The 18,582-nt window shown below is 32.3% G+C and overlaps 2 protein-coding genes and 1 non-coding gene across 3 annotated transcripts; all 3 read right to left on the bottom strand.

Moving 5' to 3' along the window:
• Window positions 1-7,827: 7,827 nt before the first annotated feature.
• On the bottom strand, window positions 7,828-12,909 carry LOC141664641 (putative protein disulfide-isomerase A6). Its single transcript, XM_074470594.1, has 11 exons — window positions 12,629-12,909; window positions 11,690-11,774; window positions 11,485-11,582; window positions 11,246-11,301; window positions 10,601-10,718; window positions 10,392-10,419; window positions 10,223-10,314; window positions 9,851-10,007; window positions 9,637-9,764; window positions 9,369-9,468; window positions 7,828-8,259 (listed from the first exon to the last, which is right to left on the bottom strand). The coding sequence occupies exons 1-11, from the start codon at window positions 12,787-12,789 to the stop codon at window positions 8,194-8,196; spliced, it is 1,089 nt and encodes a 362-aa protein (XP_074326695.1). The 5' UTR covers window positions 12,790-12,909; the 3' UTR covers window positions 7,828-8,193.
• A 655-nt stretch (window positions 12,910-13,564) lies between these two features.
• LOC141664632 (small COPII coat GTPase SAR1A-like) lies at window positions 13,565-16,553 on the bottom strand. Its single transcript, XM_074470587.1, has 3 exons — window positions 16,203-16,553; window positions 15,390-15,521; window positions 13,565-14,051 (listed from the first exon to the last, which is right to left on the bottom strand). Exons 1-3 carry the CDS (start codon window positions 16,329-16,331, stop codon window positions 13,734-13,736), a joined length of 579 nt encoding a protein of 192 aa, XP_074326688.1. The 5' UTR covers window positions 16,332-16,553; the 3' UTR covers window positions 13,565-13,733.
• Window positions 14,857-14,977, bottom strand: LOC141680697 (small nucleolar RNA snoR83). Its single transcript, XR_012558391.1, has one exon. It is a non-coding gene; the product is annotated as a small nucleolar RNA snoR83 (small nucleolar RNA).
• Window positions 16,554-18,582: the final 2,029 nt, after the last annotated feature.

Raw genomic sequence — 18,582 nt, 5'->3', positions numbered from 1 at the left:
CACAGCACATCTTGAAGCACTTCAGCTGCATAAAATTCAAGCCCTCCAACACAGTCAGAGTGTGGATGCAATCAAGCAAGAAATTTTTGAAGTCGAGTAAGATGTCATAGAAAGGATGAATGCTACCACCATGACTGAAATTGTTCAAAAGCTGAGGAAGGAGGCTGATCTCAATAGGAAAGTTGGTGGCTGCTCAACTCCCTCCCACACAACTTGATGATAACAAAAAGGGGGAGAAAAGCTCAAGTGAGGGGGAGAAACAGCTTAACATTCAAGTTAGCAAAGTAACTGTGCCTACAATTGCTTTCCCAAAGCCACCAACTAAAGACAGCATTGATCTGATTAATGAAGCAGCAGCCACATTGAGAGCAGCTGAAAAGAAGCAGTTGAGCCCAATTAACTGGGAGAAAATTGATGAGGATATTCAAAAGAGGTTTGGGCTAGCAAAGAAGCCAGAAAAATCAGCCATTCATCACTCTCAAGTCAGGAAAATCTATGTGAATGATATGAGTATGAATAATCTGGAAAGAGGACAGCCATCCTGCATCAAATATCCAAAGGCTGAGCTAATTTTGAAGACAAAGGTGAACTATCCTAAACCTTCTTTAAAGAACCCTTTGGATACAGTGTATGAGACACCAAAGCCTGATGAAAAGAAACTGTTGTCAAGATCTATTGCATTCTACAGGGATCCAGCTGATTCAGCATTGAAAAGAAGAATTGCCAAGATTTTCTGGAATGGTAAGGAAATTTGTGTGGTGGTTGGACACCCTCAATTTGCTGAAGCAAAAAGAGAAGAAAAGGCAAGATCGAAGCAAGAAAAGAAGCAAGTTGCTCTAGATGCTAAAAAGGTTAAACAAAAGAAGGAGCAAGCTGCTATCTTGGCCAAGCTGCATGCTGTGAAACCTACACAACAAATTTCTGAACAATCATCTGAAACCACTGAATCTAAGGAACTGAAAATGCAAGAAAAATAACAGCAGAGAAAATTTTTTAGATATAAACTTCATGCAAAGAGAAAAGTGGACTTTGATAAAAAGGAATTGGAAGATCAGTTTCCCAAAAAGTCTACATCTGTAACAACTCAAACATCCATGTCCTCTGTGGCACATGGAGAATTGAAGATAGATCCATCCAAGAATTTTTATGGTAAACCTATCATTCCAAAGGATGAGCCAATAGACTGGGATAGTTTACCAATACCTGAACTCAATCTACCTCACTTCATGAAGCCAAAGAAGATAAAGACCAGAACAGTCAAGAAAGTGAAGCCCTCAACTCTCAGATCCAAGTCCCTAACCAAAGCTCAAACCAAAGTCAACAAGGGAGACATTATGTACATCTGTGACATCAAGGAATTCTCAGATTTAAACCTCTATCTAGATGAATTGGAAGAAGTTAGAGGGATTGATGCTTACAGGAATCTACCTGAAAGGTTAGTATTCAAGTACAAGGGAGGAAAATAGATACAATGGCCACTTCACATGATCCTTGAAGAAAGCCAATCTGTGTTGATAAAGGTTTATTCATCATTTAAGAAGAAATTTGGATTCAATGTGACAGCTAGAAGACTGGTTCTAAAGAAGATTGAAGAACTGAGGAGTATTAAGGCCAAAGATGCACTCTCAAAGATTCTAACTATTCCTTACACTAGAAGTAGAGTGCAACTAAGGCCCTACTGGCTGATGGAATTCATGGATGATAAGGGAGTTAGAAGATTATTCAGATTAGAAGACCAGTTGAGCATCTCTAGCAATGAGACTCTTTTGGAAATGCAAGGAATGCTAAATCTCTCAGAATCTGATGAACTGGAATTCCACAGACAGCTCCAAAATTAGATAGAAGAAAACAACAGAAAGCTTGGAAAGAGATCAAGATCATCAAGGAAATAGATCAATCTGCTCAGGCTAGAGGAACACCTTGAAAATGACTGTGAGCAAATCTTTGTACATTTTGTTATTTGCAGCACTTTACAGTTTATCTACTTTCATTTAAATTTGTATTTTTAGAGTGTTTTGTTATCATCAAGTTTCTCTTAATTTATGGCTACAATTTTAGTAGACATAAATTGGGGGAGATTGTTGGGAATATGTTGTGAACTTGATGATTTCATTAACAAAACACCTTAGTAGATTCAACTTAGTGTATTATGTAGCACTCGATGGATAAGCAAATATAGTCCCGACGGATGACTCAATACAGTCCCGACGGATGATGATTTGACATCCATCGAGTGAGTAGCTTATGTAACAGTAAGTCATGTAGCACATTTCTGCAAACACCTTTGTATAGATTCTGTAGTAGCATATAAGTCATGTTGACTTTAAATAGATATGCAGAATAAGTTGATTAATTGTACATAGATGATGTCTTGTAATTCTGCATAAATGAAATGAAGTCAAGTGTCAAATAGCTACCCGACGGATGATCAACAAAGCTACCCGACGGATGATCAACAAGGCAACCCGACGAATGATCATGTACCCGACAGATGATCAATTCAAACATCTGTTGACAGTGACAACACAGTCACATGCGTCGAGTGTATGCAAAAGGAATGTGGAAGTCTATTCAACTGGGTTTTTGAGAACAAAGAAGCATTGGCATTTCCATGCTTTTATGAAGATATTCAAAGATGCTGGAATAGAGTAGTGAAGCAGCATAGTATTAGACTTGATAGGTTTTGTTTTATTATCTTGTCTTATTACTGTGTAATCTTGGTGATATATAAACCAAGAGTAGCAAATAGAATAATAAGAAGACTAAGCAAGTAGTTTTCTCAGAGAAACAATTGTAAGCTGAATCCTTTAGCATTTCTCTTTAAAGTTTAGTCGTTCTTATTTGTAAGCAGCTGTGAGCTATTCAAGCTTCACAGAATTCTCTTGATATATATATATATATATATATATATATATATATCTGGTGGATACATTCAAATCCACCATAAAGTTTTAAAAACTTGTGTTTTTATCACTTTGTGTTTTGATTCATATTTAACTTGTCATTCCGCTCTTTGCAAATCAAAACACTGACATATATATTTTAAGTTAGAACATTTTTAATTCAGAAAAAGTTTCAAGAATTTCATTCAACCCCCTTCTGTAATTTTTGTTGCATTGTTAGGGACTAACAAAACAGGAATAAAATTATTTACGCAAGGATACAGGGTATATAGAGGGAGTCAAATTGGAGGGAGGAGAGAGAATGAGTGGATAAAATTTGTGTGGGGGAGATTCGATTCAAGCTATAAAATTAGTGGTTGTCATTGGTTTCTAATTTTTAGAATAAAGTTGGTTTTTATTTGATTATCTTCGTATATATATAAATATAGTCTTACTCTATACAAACTAAATTAAAATACAAACTACACCTCCAACACACAACTCCTCCTAATTCCCTCCATTTTTAATTGAATTTTTCCCGTCAATTGGTAATCTATTTTTAAAATCTAACTTCACTATATTTTTCTACATCCTACAACAATTAGTATGAATACCATATTTGATATATTTCGGCGATAAGTCACTAATTATGCCTACGAGAATCACTAAAATGTACTGGTTCGTGAAATAACACTGATTTCAGCTTAGTGATTCAGGTAAGTTTAATTACCGATTTGTGGTCAAAATATAGCAAATATGCTATGCAAATCGATGAGTGGGAGATGGAGAAAAATACTGTGAAATTATTTTTTTAAAAAAATTAACCAACGGAAAAAGTTAAATTAAAAACGAAAGGGAAAATATATATATGAATACAAAGTGCATCATGGAAGAGAGAGAAAGGGATTAAACATGTGACTGTTATTGGTTTGTAGTATGTATTCTAATATTGATTTGTATTTGAGCATTTGCCTATATATATATATTTATTTATTTAAATGTCGTGTTAATAGAATGACTGTTAATACAATGACCAAAATATTTATTTTTTTAGTAATGTCCTACATTTAAATGTATGGTCATTTCTATCGTGAAAAGTACGTTACTTGTTAAATTTGCATTTGATATTTCCAGAAATTACTTAGTTCCGCGACTAGATTAGAGGTCGATATGTTTATTACATATTGTATTCGGGTTAACAAAATACTCGTTAACAAATATGTATTCATTTGTACGAAATAAACTTTAAAAGGAGAAAAAATTTATGGAGACCACATTTTTATTAGAGAATTCGAAGATCACCTACGTTCTGCAATCAAAATATTATGAAATATATTATTTTGTCAAGTATGTTTTACGAGTATCACTAATTCATTAAAATTGATGCAGATCATTTAAGTTTAATAAGTATAATATATATGTTCTACAATTTGAAAAAATCTTCTGCAAGCTAAACATGTTTCGTAAAATAAAATATTTTATAATGTTCTATAGCCAGTACATGTGTGATGTTCAAGATTTTGAATAAAATAATGATCTTTGTAAAAAATTATTCGTAAAATAATACGTTTTGTAATGTTTTTATGCAAGATTTTAGTTGTAGAACAAAAGTGGTTTCCGTGATCTCCAATAAAAACGTGGTCTTCATAGAATTTGACTCATCTAAAAATATATTTTATTTATTTTGACAAACAAAAACATTTTATTTATCAGTTGTGTATTGCTCTAATAAAATTATACAAAAAAATTAAAATAAGTTTCCTTTCACTTTTATCATAAAAATGGGCAAAAATAAGTTTCTTCCATTATGCATGTTGTCCACAAAGTAGGACATATTTGGTTAGGAAATATTAATAACCGGGTAGAAAAGAGAGATTATCGTACAAAGAGAGGGGATCAACAATTTTTTAATCTAGCCAGTTACATGAGTAAATGTAGTTGGACAAAATTAAATTATCGGGAAGCCTCTGGATCAATTTACGATATATCAATTTACGATATGGCGGATTTTTGTGGTACATGCACAATTAGGGTGTAACGGAGCCGAATATAAAAGACTCGGCTTAAATTTGAAAAAAATAGTTTGGATGCAAGTTCGAACTCGAACTCGATCGAGTTTTCAATTTCAAGTTTGAAATTCGGCTCGTAAAAAATTCGGCAGACTCAAGTTTGCCTCGAAAATTCCAACTAATTTCACTGAATATTAATAAAAATTCAAAATATGATCGGTTTGACTCGAGTTCGATTCGATAAAAAATATATAATATATAAAAAATATTAAATATTTATATAAAAATATATTTATAATAATATATAAATATTAATAATAGAGGCTCGTATCTCGACTCCTTTATAAATTCGAAAAGATCGAGTTCGAGCTCGACTCAATTATTTTCGAGCCGAATTCAAATTTTTTATGAACCAAGCTCGAATAACTTACAAACAATTTGACTCATTTACGCCTTATACACAATATTTGAATTTGTTAGAATTTTAGTGTTTCGCAAAGTTACATTCACATGACTCCATTATATAAACTGTTTTGCCAAATTTCTTGTCAAATGATTAAATTTTTACTCATAATTTCAAAAAACCGAAAAAACATTTTAAAGTAAATTAGCTTTCTAATGATATAGGTTTTAAAACTTTCTTAATTATATACCATGTATAATTAGCGACAAAATTTGATAAATTTAACTACAAACAGCATATAAAATGAAATGGATGGGGTACCAATTATTATATTGCAACATGATATGCAATCTTTCCCACGTAATTCAAATGAACGGTTACATGAGAGAACAAAATTACAAGAAGCATGGATATCTAGTATCTTCTCAGATATTAATAATGTATTTTGAATTTTTATATAAAATTTAAATAGTCATTGTTCTTTCTTGCTGTAGATCACGTGTTAAAACCTTTTGTGAACAAGAGTAATAGTTGCTTGTATTGAAGTTTATTCAGATCACACATATGCCAATGAGCTTAAAACTAGTAAAGTCGAAAGCAAATATGAAAGTTATTCTGCTTTATAGATTTTATGCTTGGTTCTATACTTCTATTATCTAATTTATTTGTACAATTACTTTCTTGCTTAGTTCATCCAAAACATTTTAAATCATTTACAAAAAAATGGATTTTTTTTCAAAAATACAATATTTTTTAATAAATATTTCAAAAATACTGTCATTTTTGAACTTATTTTCAAAATTATAATTTTTTAAGTTTCATTTTCAAAAAATAAAAACGATTTGCAACCTATTATGCAACTTTTAATTTATTTTTTTCAAAATTGATTTTAAGATTGATATGATTGCAAACTTGAAATGCAACTAATATATCCTTAAAATCAACCTTTTCAAAATTTGAAATTAAGTTGCATAACATGTGGCATAAGTTGTAAAACCGTATTTTTGATACCAAATGATTAAGTTGCATAATAGGTTGCAGAAGTTGCAAACCGTATTTTTTAAAATAAAACTTAAAAAATATATTTTTGAAAATAACTTTGAAGATGATAGTATTTCTGAAAATAAGTTTAAAAACATAGGTATTTTCAGTAATTTCCCAAAATAAATCAAATATAACCTCCGTCCCCTACAATAAAAATATTTAAAATCAGAAACAAAATTTCATTATCAAAGTCTCCGTACAAGAACCCATTTTCCCAATATAATACTAGTGATGAGGATAAAATATAAAATAAGAATAACTGAATAATTATGATTCAATGAAATATGTAGTTATATCATTAAATAGGGAAGCAAGTAAAACTGCTGAATAAAAAGTTGCATGGCTTGAGGTGTATTATATGGGAGATATAAATAATAACTCCAACATCCAAAATTAGGTCACCCATGCAACTGAAATCTTTAAAAGCAATCAACGCTCTCTTTTTCCGCTCTCTCTCATCTATTAATTCCCATGCTTTCAACTACAAGTCTACAACTCCTATTTCCAAACTTCACAACACCCCTACTTCCTTGGTCTTATTTGAAACACCCACCACCACCTCATGACAACATTTCATATACTATGTTTGGATATCATTTCTTATATAGTAGAATATGTTTTTTCACAAGAGCAGTGCAAATTATAAGGGAGGGATAAACTCGAACTTGTGACCTCTCGTACAATATCACCTGTTAGCTTTCGCCACTAGGCCACGATTTCATCAATTATAAATATATAAATATATGCATCTCAATTATTGACAAATAATTGTTGCAACATTAATATCATTCCTAATTTCCATAAATATATACATATTTAACCTATTTATTTATTTGAATCAAAAAAATATTGTTTAGGATTTTTTATTTTTTCGAAAACTAAACAAATGCTAACTAAACAAATGCTAGTAGAATGAGGTTTATCTTGTTTCATTCATTCAAATGCCCTTGAAACAACTTGAATGCAAAATTTAATGGCAAGAGGGTGAATGTTGATATCACCTCACTTAAATGCACAATTGAATGACAAGAGTATAATATAGATTATATCACATTAGAAAATACTCTACTATATTTTTCATATTATATTTTAGCATACTAATATTATAATTCACCATGACAACTGAAGATGCAAGCATGATAGTTGCACAAGCATACTCTGATCTTATCACATTGAGTTCAGATTTGTACTTCACTACTTTTATCTTAATTCAGAAAATTAGCAAAAAACCTATTTACTAGTAAAGTTAGAGTAAACCAAACCAAACCAAACCAAACCAAACAAAACGTACCACAAAAATCTCGCTCTAAAGTAGGGGAGTGGGAAAAACTTATTTACTCCTCCGGTAGGAGTAAACCAAACAAATTGAATTATAACATGTATATCTCTCTCTAAAGCAGGAACTGTCAGATTGTAAGATAATAAGTCACTGAGATGTAAGCAAACATTACCAGGATGATATAGTAAGGACCCCGGCTTAGACAGCACAGTAGTAAAAGTACATTCATGCATATTTTATTCATAAAAAAAAATCACGCATATTAGAAATTGGGGTTTGAAGATCCTACTATGAAATGTGAACCTAGGCAGTTTTAGATGGTGGCACACTCATTAACTAAATTCACCTAATGGAAAATGGACACTAAAGGAGTTGATCCTATTTATAAATAATTTTACATTATTGACTACAGTCATATATAATTTTCTCTTTAATTTCTCCTAAAATTAATTCTCGGTGCACAATGTGCAATAGCCTAAACATATACTGAAATAAAGGTAAAGCAAAATGTGGATGCAGATCGAGGATACATATAAGCTTTTAGCACTAGAAACCTGCCTCCTCTCAGCTACTAAATCAAGCAAAGGCTGATAGGATGTTCTTCTTAAGTGTAAACTGATCAGCTTTAGCTGCACTTATGGACTGCATCAAGAAATGAAGGAATATTTTTATATGTACAAGTCTAGTAGTTAGTAACTACCTATATCAGGATTTAAAAAAAAAGCATGCTTGTAAAAAAATTACAAACCTAATAGAAAACCTATGCAGAGTAACTGAAAGAAGTACATGCTGTTACAATAACTCTTATGTGGTTCATTAATAGGAACTTTATTTGATTTTGAGTACAGCAGAAAATTAATTTGAGAAGGTTGCATTTTGTAATGGTTAAATATTGTATCTATAATAACTGTACCAAACTATATCTGCAAGTTCCTGACAATCATAGATTTTTTTTTGTTTTTCTAAATAAATTCCGGATTTGCAAAACCATGTCACTCTTGTGTATTCTTAATCCTTGTTTTCAGGTATGTGTGATTGTCGCATATTGCATTGCCTCTTAAAACCTTGGCTTAAGTAACACATGACAATTAAAATGATAGAACAGCCTAAAAGTAGATGCAGGAAAAGCAACAAACCTGCGAATTGCGATACAGGGCAGCCTATAAAGAAGCCCAAAGAGACTAGGGTTGAATAATATTGTAGGCTTTAGAAGCCCAAATTATATTAAATACTTAACTCTTAAACTTAGGGAAAGTTATTTTTAGAGTTTGATTCTTTTATGAGATATTGTTAAGGACATTTAAGAAAAAGGATTGGTTGTAATCAAAAAACATTATTGATACTAAAAAAATACTGTTTTGTGTAGTATATCTCTGAATGAGAACTCTTTCTCATGAAGTTGTCCCAAAACCCTAGTTTGCGAGTGGAATCATAAAGCTCCCTGCTTGTTTGGGAGTAGTTTAGTTGCAAGAAAAGAAATGGGCAGAGAATCCAGCTTTCAGTCCAGATTCATCTATCCAAAAGTGTGAAGATTCAGGAAGAAAATCAAAGAAATGCGACTCTAATTCGCTCCAAATATCTTACTGAGTTCATGCAAGGTGTGAAGGGAGTAAATAAAACAGAACGTATATAAGCTGAAAACAATAAGTACTTGGGAAAACCGTAAGGAGATGAAATAACATTATTAGCATAATTAAAATAAAGAGAAATTACTAGACAAAAAAATAAAGAGGAATAGAGTTGAAGAACACCTTTCCGAGAAGACGTTCTAATCGCTCTATTTCTTTCTTAGGATAATCAGAGCCTTTGTCCATACAGCTCTTGGCAGATTTTAGGTAGATCTGGCCATATCTATAACAAAGATTAATCAAGTTTTCAAAGTTGGATGATAGTAAAGCATAAATAAGATTAATGACTACAACTAATACTGCACGTCGTGAAGCAGTCAATGCTTGACAGATATATGATAACAGCTTTACGATACTGTATATATAGGCAAGCACACAGTGTTATAATAACCTTGCAGAGGAATCATCTAGTTTTTCAAGTTCTGCCTCTAGACGGGCATATGCTGCTTTTTTCCCATCCTTGTCATCAGCAGATACAAATTCCTTTACCAAATTGTCCAAACTTGCAACTATACCAGCCTATATTTAATTGTAAAATGGTAAGCAAACTGGTAGTCTGGTACAGTACAATCAATTGTTATACTAAGGATTGTGTATCAGATAACCTCGGAAGTAAGTTGTCCATTTGCATCACGACTAGTAGTACACTTCTCGTTGATAAAATTCACAAAGTCATTCAAATCTCTCCCGCCATGATAATCTTCACCAGCTTTGTTGCCTTTAGGGAAGAATTTCAGAGTTGGAAAACCCTTAACATCATACCTGTATAGACAGAATCATGCAAATCTAAAAGTAATAAGCAGGAATCCTGTGATCATAGTATATCACAACAATCTTCAGATTAAATAAAAGAACAGGCGGCTACAGAGATCCGCAACTATACATGTGAAATATATAATACTCACTCTTATATCTAGAAATGATCGTTATAATTTTCTATACTGGAAACTTAAGGAACAAGATAAAATGGAACTCACTTCTCCCCAATATCCTTATACTTGTCAGCATCAAGATTAGCAATAACTACATCTTCCTCCATGTGAAAGGCAGCTGCAACCTTTTCATAAATCTACAAAACAGACTGTAACTTCAGCAATTAAGAATAAAAAAGGCTCAATCTGGTCAATATAACAGTCAAGTGCTTACAGGAGCAAGGTTCTTGCAATGACCACACCTGAAACATATATCATGCAATAACCCAATTAGACGCATTGTAGCTAAATTAAACCACAAAGCTTTATTTTTAGGGAAACAAAACGATTTTAAGTCTAAAAAATTCAAATGGTCTGGACTAATTAATCTCTAAATCAGAATATGGAAACAATGGATTGAAGTAGATCTCCATGCATTCTTACCAAGGTGCATAAAACTCAACCAGGACATTCTTTCTTGTATCCAAAACAATACCCTCAAAATTATCTGAATTCAGTATTACCACACTCGACGGAACTGAAGTGATTTTAACATTGGTCCCTGAATATAAAATAACATATAAATGTCAAAAACAACCAGGGAGTACTACGGAGTGTCCTGGAATCATATTGCTGCAAGCAAAAAAATGATAAGCCAATAAATCAGTATCAAGATATCCTTATCCATCCATGTCAAAAGGCCTTACCAAGACCAGTGCTAAGAATCAAATTAAAAATAAAATAAAATATACATATATATATGCATTAAAAGGCAATCAATTCATAATCCACATAATTTGTGATGATATACAGAGAAAGAGCAAGATAACGAAATATACCTAGAAAACGCAAAGCCTTTATTGTAAAAACTAATTGGGTTAGAAGCCATGGGCTCAGACACTAACCAATCTATTATTTCCTTTAGATTACAAAAGTCTAGTGCAGCTGCATGTTGTTGTAACTAATGAAAAAAGGATGTCCTATTAACCTGATACTACTCAGTGATCGATACATTAAAAAATAAGGTTATAAGGTTAAGTACATTCCTTTGGCAAAAGATGTTTAATAAACTTTAAGGAAGAATATTACCTCCTTCACTATTAACAAACTCAGCAAGGGCTTCAGCAGTTCGTGGTCCTTCATACCTTTTTGACAAATAAGTCAATAAGAAAAGGCACATGATAAATATGGGTTCATAAATTTTGGATAGTAAAATCAATTAAAGAAAAGGTAAAAGATAAACAGAGGGGAATCAGGTGGGAAATTATAAAGTAAGCAAGTGCATTTAAAACAATTTATGAGCTACATATCTCAGTTCAGATACTAACTTTTTGGGTTCCAAAGATCCCTTGGGAAACCATTTAATTGTAGGGTATCCGGAAACTCCATACTTGCCACAAACTCCTTTATGTTCATCACAATCAACCTGCACAGAAGAGAGAAGTTGTAAAACAAAACAAGGACCAGAAAAAAAAATCCTAAAATCCATCATATCGAAATATAATTGAACATAATCGTTAATCAAGATCTAACCTTCGCGATCAAGACGGATTTTGCCTTCTTGAAACTTGCAGCAAGCTTTTCATACTCCGGAGCAAGCTTTTTACAGTGACCACACCTGCAACAAGAAAATCATATTTGCAATGGCAGCAAAACATAATTATTTCGGAATTAAATTAATAATATAAATAGCTATAAGTCAATTGTCTCTTAGACATTACACTGGTATAAATTTACTCATCCAAGTCCCAAAACAACATCATTTAACCTTGAAGATGGTGGGCCTGAAATGACATGCAAAGTCATTCCAAACTCGCATCAACGAGTGGTATAATGCATCTTTTACGACATTTTAATTCGAAAAAACAGGCTTGTCTATTTTGCAGTATAAAAATCCCTTTACATTCAATTCACGCTCAACATAATTTCAAAATTACATACTAAAATAACACGCAATCGCTATTAAGTCTAATATCAAAAACATATTAGAAAATCATCCACTCATCTCTACTCATACGTCATGCCTTTACGAGACATCACGTAGACTAATCATACAATTTATAAAAACTGCTTAATTCTCCGCCAATAACAAAACAAAACCTTATACTCCCTACACATCACCTATCTGTAATGTCTCCATATAAACAACGGCTCGTTGCATTTTGCATTTAATCAAACCAATTAAATTCAATTCAGTTATTTTAGCAGTGAAGAGAATCGAGTAATCACTACAAATCTCAAACAAAAATCCAAAAGGCACAGATCCAGATCACAATCGATAGACACTCAATCAGCAGATTATACAAGCACATATATATACAATAAACAGATCAAAACAATTCAAAACACAGAGAGAGAGAGGGAGGGAGGGGGAGAGAGAGATTAAGGGAGAGAGGGAGGGAGAGAGAGAGAGAGAGAGAGATTGAGGGAGAGAGAGAGATTGAGGGAGAGAGAGAGCGAGAGGTGTATTACCAAGGTGCGTAGAATTCAACGAGAGCGGCACGATCGAGACCAACCTGGTTGTGGAAATTATCTTGTGTCAAAACAACAACATCAGCAGAAGCTGTGTGTATACATACATATAAAATTGTAGCTAGGGTTCCTAATGCCACTGATATTCTTGAATTATCCATCGTTGCCTTTGTTAATTGCTGCGTGTGTTTTGTCAACAATTGATAGAGCAACAGTGGTAGTGTGTTCAGGTTAAACTTCTCATGGTTAAACTCCTTTACATGTACTAATTTTATTTTTAACATTTTATGTCAGCTAACCGAAAATTTTTATTGTTGGAGTTAGTGGACATTTTATTTTAGTTTTATATGCTTTATTTTGCTTAATAAGGTCTTTTTCTTTAATGGAAGGAATAAATTTGAATGATCTGAGAAAAAATGTAAGAGAGCGGAAAATGGTATAATAATCATCGCTCTCGTATAGCATAGCAAAGATCCACCAAAAACATTTTCTTCTGTTTTTGAGTGGTTTGCCAAGATGATTATTGTTCGAAAAGTTGTCTACGGATGTCTTTGCAGGGATGAACAACGCATAGTATCTTGTCAAGCTACAACTATGTCTAAGTATCTATACAATTCAAATGTTTGTAATCGAATGGAATTGAATTGTAATAGCTACTAGCTGCTATTACAAACGAAACAAACCCGTTGCTATCTCCCCATTCTTATTGAATTACGCAATCAGCATATGCCGCATCTCCTGTTCCGACTTAATTAGCTTATCTATCTGCGATGGAAAAATGATTTTATCTATCTGCAGATTTAGAAAGATTCAAACCAAACTACTATAACATGCGGAGACCATCCATAGCTTTTACACGCTGAACTATATTGGTCCAACCATAGTACTTGTTTTCCATGGTCCAAGTTACAAGTATTCGGAAACATGAACATAACATTAGCTGATAGTATAGAGGAGTATATTAAGCTGGAAAATTTAGACACTGCATATAAAAAAGAAAGAGCAGTGATTACAAACAGTTCAACTGAACTTCCGACAGAGATGGAATGTGACATTACAAAACTCAAACACAAAACCAGTTGTCCCTTCAAACTACAAACCTACACTAAATGTATTGTGAAACCCACTTGAAACCTTCTCCATAGCCCATTTTCCTGACAATGCTGCACATGAACACCTCGAGTGGACGAACACCCGACTCTTCCAAGTTAACCTTGCCCTTGCCAGTTGTGAAGTTATCCAGCCCCAAATGGAACCGAAGTTCTTCTTCAGATGCAGCATAAGGAATGTCTATCTTGTTACCCAATATGAGAAAGGGTACATTAGCCAAAGATTCATCGGAAAGAAGGGCATCAAGCTCTTTCTTCGACTCTGCAAACCTTTCCTTATCATAGGCATCAACCAGGTAGACAACTGCATCCACCTATTAATACTTGCATCTTATATTATTCTTGCAGAAAATCTCTACTAGGCTTTTGTATATATTTACAGGAAAACATAGAAAAAGTTCATCAAAGGACAACACTATGCAAATCCAAGAAGATTCTTTTAATTAATAACAGCAAAATATCTGGTTCGAGGGGTGAATAGATAGTGAGGTATACAAATTGTATTTGTTCCCATATGATCATAAAAGCTTCTAACTACCAGAATGGAAGTTCAAAAACATTTTGGCTATGCAAATACTATGAGATTAAAAGACATAGGTGAGGCCTGTTGGAACGACTCAAATTACAGGTGTTATCAGTGAATCCCTATTGTCATTGGAGCAAGATAAACAGACAAATTGTTTCACTGGGAGAATAGAGGCACAACATATATCCTAACATGTAATTTAGCTACTAGGTCGTTAGGGCAAGTAAATGTTGTTGGTGCTGAAACAAATTTTTGATTTCAATATCAAACAAATACAGAACTGTTTCCCTTCTCCTGAAGGTATGATCATTTGCTGCTCAAAAGAGTCATGTTAGAACCTCCTCCCCAAACTTCAAGATTTTTCCACAGAAAAGCTACTACCATCCACAGCTGTGAATGTCGTTCCAGAGTTGGTAAAACCAAGTTGTAAGCTAAACACTAAAACCTCCAGAATAGAGCTATTATTTCAAATCCATACGTAAGGTATGTATGTTCCATATATGTACACAGGTGCAAAATCGCACTATATAAATACAAATCATCAAATAAATCACCCCCTGGTGATTTTCACTGATTAAATAATCGCTGGAATCATGTGTATGGTGAGGTACTATTGGATCACCTCCTGAATGGTAAAGGTGCTGCCAGCGAACTCCCATGGTCAATGTTGGACTCCCGTGAATGAAATAAACACAAAAAAAGTTTACTTGGGATTATGAAGGCACCAAAGATCCTAATCGTTCAGGAATCATATGTTTAAACATAACAATTTTTACAATTACACTCATACAAGTAAAAACTTTGGGAGTCAATGGCCAAATAATTTTCACTGTACTTAAAAGTTCAGTTACTTTATTTTTTGTTCACAGAGAGTCGTAAATGCAAATATGATAACTGATGAATACAAAAAAGGGCTTTGTTAAAGCACCCAGAGAAACACACAACATCGGTGCAAAGAATCAATGCTCTTGCTAGAATGTAAGTTCCAACAAAAGCTACTGAAATTTGAAGGAACACAATATGTACAAAACAAAAACTATGAAAGGAACAATATTCTTTGTACAAAACAAAAACTAGGTATGGAACAATATTCGTTGTCATAAAATAAAGCATAACATTTGCATACCTTAGCGTAGTAATCTTTCCAAACCCGGCGAGCAATTTGATGCCCTCCCAAATCAAAAGCCTTGAACTTGATTTTCCCAATACTTAGTTCCTCTGATGTTGGATACTGAGTAGGCTGGTGCTGAACCAATCTCTGTCAATCATAACATAGTATTAAGCCTTTCTCCATAATCAGATTTTTCCAAAACTTTCAAACGCATCAATAACTTTAAACTTATATTGTAAAAGCATATCACACACGATGACTAAAAAATACAAGTGTACTACTGTAGTAACCTTACAGTATAACAAGTAAACACCAATTTCAAACCCCCACCCAAGTTCAAAAATCATAATTGCACTCCAGTTTTAATTTTGAAAAAAAAAAACCTGTTTGGCTATCAAAATTAACAATTCATATCAGCTCATTTGGTCTCTGTTCACTTAAACAAATTATGACTCCAAAATTATTAATTCATTTCCAAAAATAAGCTTACAACATAATATTTACTTCACTAGACTAAATCATCCAAACACACAATAAATTATATACTATATAAAAACCAATCTTTTATCATTTACCAATCAATAAATAACCTTAAATCAACATGGAAATTTTGTTTCCTAACCAACGAGAATAATAAAACTATCAATCAATACAAATGAACAGAACAACATCAAACCAATCAGTACAACAACATGATCAATCACACCAACAAAACATAAATCTCACTGAATTTCTATTTATCCACACTCCTATCTAAACATGCACATGTATAAAAAAAAACAATATATACACACACATACACATCAACATATTAATATGTGATTAGACCTCATCTTTCAACATATGAAGTAAGGTGGTTTTTCCAGCGTTATCAAGCCCCAAAAACAAGATCTTTGCTTCTTTCTGCCATAGCCCTAATGAAGCAAGAACCCCATAAAACCAATCCACAAGAAACATCCTTTTTCTCTAAAACCAACCCACAAAATCAAAAACCAAGATCGACCCACTTCTTAAAACATGAAAAAACTAGAGCCCAGATATATATTTAGAGAGAGAGATCAAAGTAATATTCTTTTTCTTGATACTTGTGTCATTCTTTTTGGCTTGTTCTGTGGTGTATGTACTTTGATTGTATGTATAGGTGTGCGTGTGTATATGCAAAATAAACAGGTTTCTGTGGGCTTTGTGTAATTTGGTAAAGTGTTAGGGCCAATAGGATTTGGAGATTTTGATTTATGTTGTCATCGGATTAATGTGAGCCGTTAGATTGGTAATGGATGGCTAGGATTGTTTCCGGTGACAAATTTAGGAGTAATTTGATTCAAGTGATACTTTACGTGAGGTTACCTTCTAGACTATCTGTTTTCATATTTCCAGTAAAAATTATATGTAAATATGTTTTTTTGAAAGTTAATAAATCCATTAGTTAAAAGATTTTCGATATTTATAAGAACAATGAAAATTGAATAACAAATATTAAAATCGATCAAATTAGAAACTTCTTCAACAAAATTATGATTATTGATTGTATATTTTATTAATGTATATCCTCCGCTACTAGGTATGGTCGGATTTGGAAGAAATAACCATCCAAACCGAAAAATCGGTTTATTATTATTATGATCATTAAAGTAAAATTGCCTAAATTATGACGGTTTGATTGGACAATTAATTGATTTAAATTATTAAAATGAAAAATGTAATCATGCTCGCAAATAATTAAGTAAAATTTATTTCTTATCAATTGTGCTTAAGCAAGTTTTTATTGAAAATATTTTTAATTCATCAACAACCATTGTTGAATTTAACGAACTAATGTTGCATATCTAATCTTCCTTTATTTAATTTATTGATCGTTGATTTTGATTTCGTAAGCTTACTTATAAGAATTAATATTCCAAAATAATTTTTAATATATTTTTTTAACAAATATTTAACAAATTAGTTACAATTTCGTCTCTAATGTCCGCCGACCCCATATTATATAATTTTTTTACATCAATAAATATTTAAAATGTGTCATATATAATATGTGATACATATTTATATATATTTGGATGTTTTGGTTATTGTTTTAATCAGTACTGTAGCGACTGAGATTTTCGCAATGTATTTATATGAATAAAGTATAATTCTTGTGTTGTTATGTGGATTAATATGAATAAAATAAAATGATAAATGATTTTGTGGTTTATATATAATTTTTGTGATATAGCGGTAAGAAACGGGTAAAGTCTCATTCCAGTTTGATGAGTCAGCTAAGTGCTTAGGCTGTGACTGTCGCGCCGTCAAGTAGAACGGGATCCATTATTCAGATGATAAATCGAATTATAATGAGTTGTGATAAATGTGAAGACCTTTGTGTGTCTCTGTGATTTGAGTTTGTAATTAAAAAGTTATTTTGATTATTTTATCAAGCGATTGTTACTCACATAATCAGAAGTTAAAAGAGCATTATGTGCTAAGGTAAATAAATGTGAATGGTGGTGCCTAGTGTTATGTGAATATGTGTTGTTTGTTAAGTACGTGTATGAATTGTAAATGCGTGAGCTCTTAAATATTTTAAAAATGATTTATCTGATTTAATGGTCCTTTTATATATTTATAAAATTATAGAAATGTGATCAAGGTGCAAGATTGATTTTATTGCCTTTAAGATAGTCCAAGGGAATTTTAAAAATAAAATTTGGATTTATGTTGATGTCTTGATGTTTTAAAATAATTTTATGGAATTTATTTCCAATATTTGGGATTTATTTGTAAAATCTATAATAAATAATCTGTTAGCTCAAAAATGTATTTTAAAATATGGGAGAAGAGCTAATTTTATGATCATTGTTTTAAAAATGGGATTTATAAGACTTTCTAGATTTATAGAGATGTTTTATAATTTATAAAAGGATTTATGACTAGTGCTTGAGAAAAGAAAATAGAAATTCAAAGAATTAGATTTGCAATTTACCAAAATGCCCCTGCCATTTTGGTTATAAAAACCCACCCTCCCTTTTTTTCTTTTTTTTTCCTCCACCCGACCACACTTTTTCTTCTCTCTCTTTTCTCTCTTTTCTTCTTTCTCTCTCGGCTTTTCTCTCTCTCGATATACATCTCTCTCTCTCTCTCTTTCTCTTGTTTTCTTCCAAATCCCCCATTAAAACTCAATGTTTATCTAAGATTTGAGTTCCTTGTGTTCTAAATATACATATACATA

The sequence above is a fragment of the Apium graveolens genome, chromosome 1, assembly GCF_009905375.1.
Source record: "Apium graveolens cultivar Ventura chromosome 1, ASM990537v1, whole genome shotgun sequence".
NCBI classification, from domain to species: domain Eukaryota; kingdom Viridiplantae; phylum Streptophyta; class Magnoliopsida; order Apiales; family Apiaceae; genus Apium; species Apium graveolens.
The sequence above is the reverse complement of the archived record's forward strand: the minus strand, read 5'-3'. Positions and strand labels throughout refer to the sequence as shown.

Bases quoted from the DNA above. Each gene is read 5' to 3' on its own strand.
- LOC141664641 (XM_074470594.1), bottom strand. From the start codon at position 12,789: ATGGATAATTCAAGAATATCAGTGGCATTAGGAACCCTAGCTACAATT. The intron at 11,775-12,628 runs GTAATACACCTC...TTCTTGTTGCAG, and splicing joins GTTGAATTCTACGCACCTTG to GTGTGGTCACTGTAAAAAGC. The intron at 10,719-11,245 runs GTAATATTCTTC...TTTTATATTCAG, and splicing joins GTTTGTTAATAGTGAAGGAG to GGACCAATGTTAAAATCACT.
- LOC141664632 (XM_074470587.1), bottom strand. From the start codon at position 16,331: ATGTTTCTTGTGGATTGGTTTTATGGGGTTCTTGCTTCATTAGGGCTA. The intron at 15,522-16,202 runs GTCTAATCACAT...TATGATTGACAG, and splicing joins TTCATATGTTGAAAGATGAG to AGATTGGTTCAGCACCAGCC. The intron at 14,052-15,389 runs GTATGCAAATGT...AAGTATTAATAG, and splicing joins GGAAAGATTACTACGCTAAG to GTGGATGCAGTTGTCTACCT.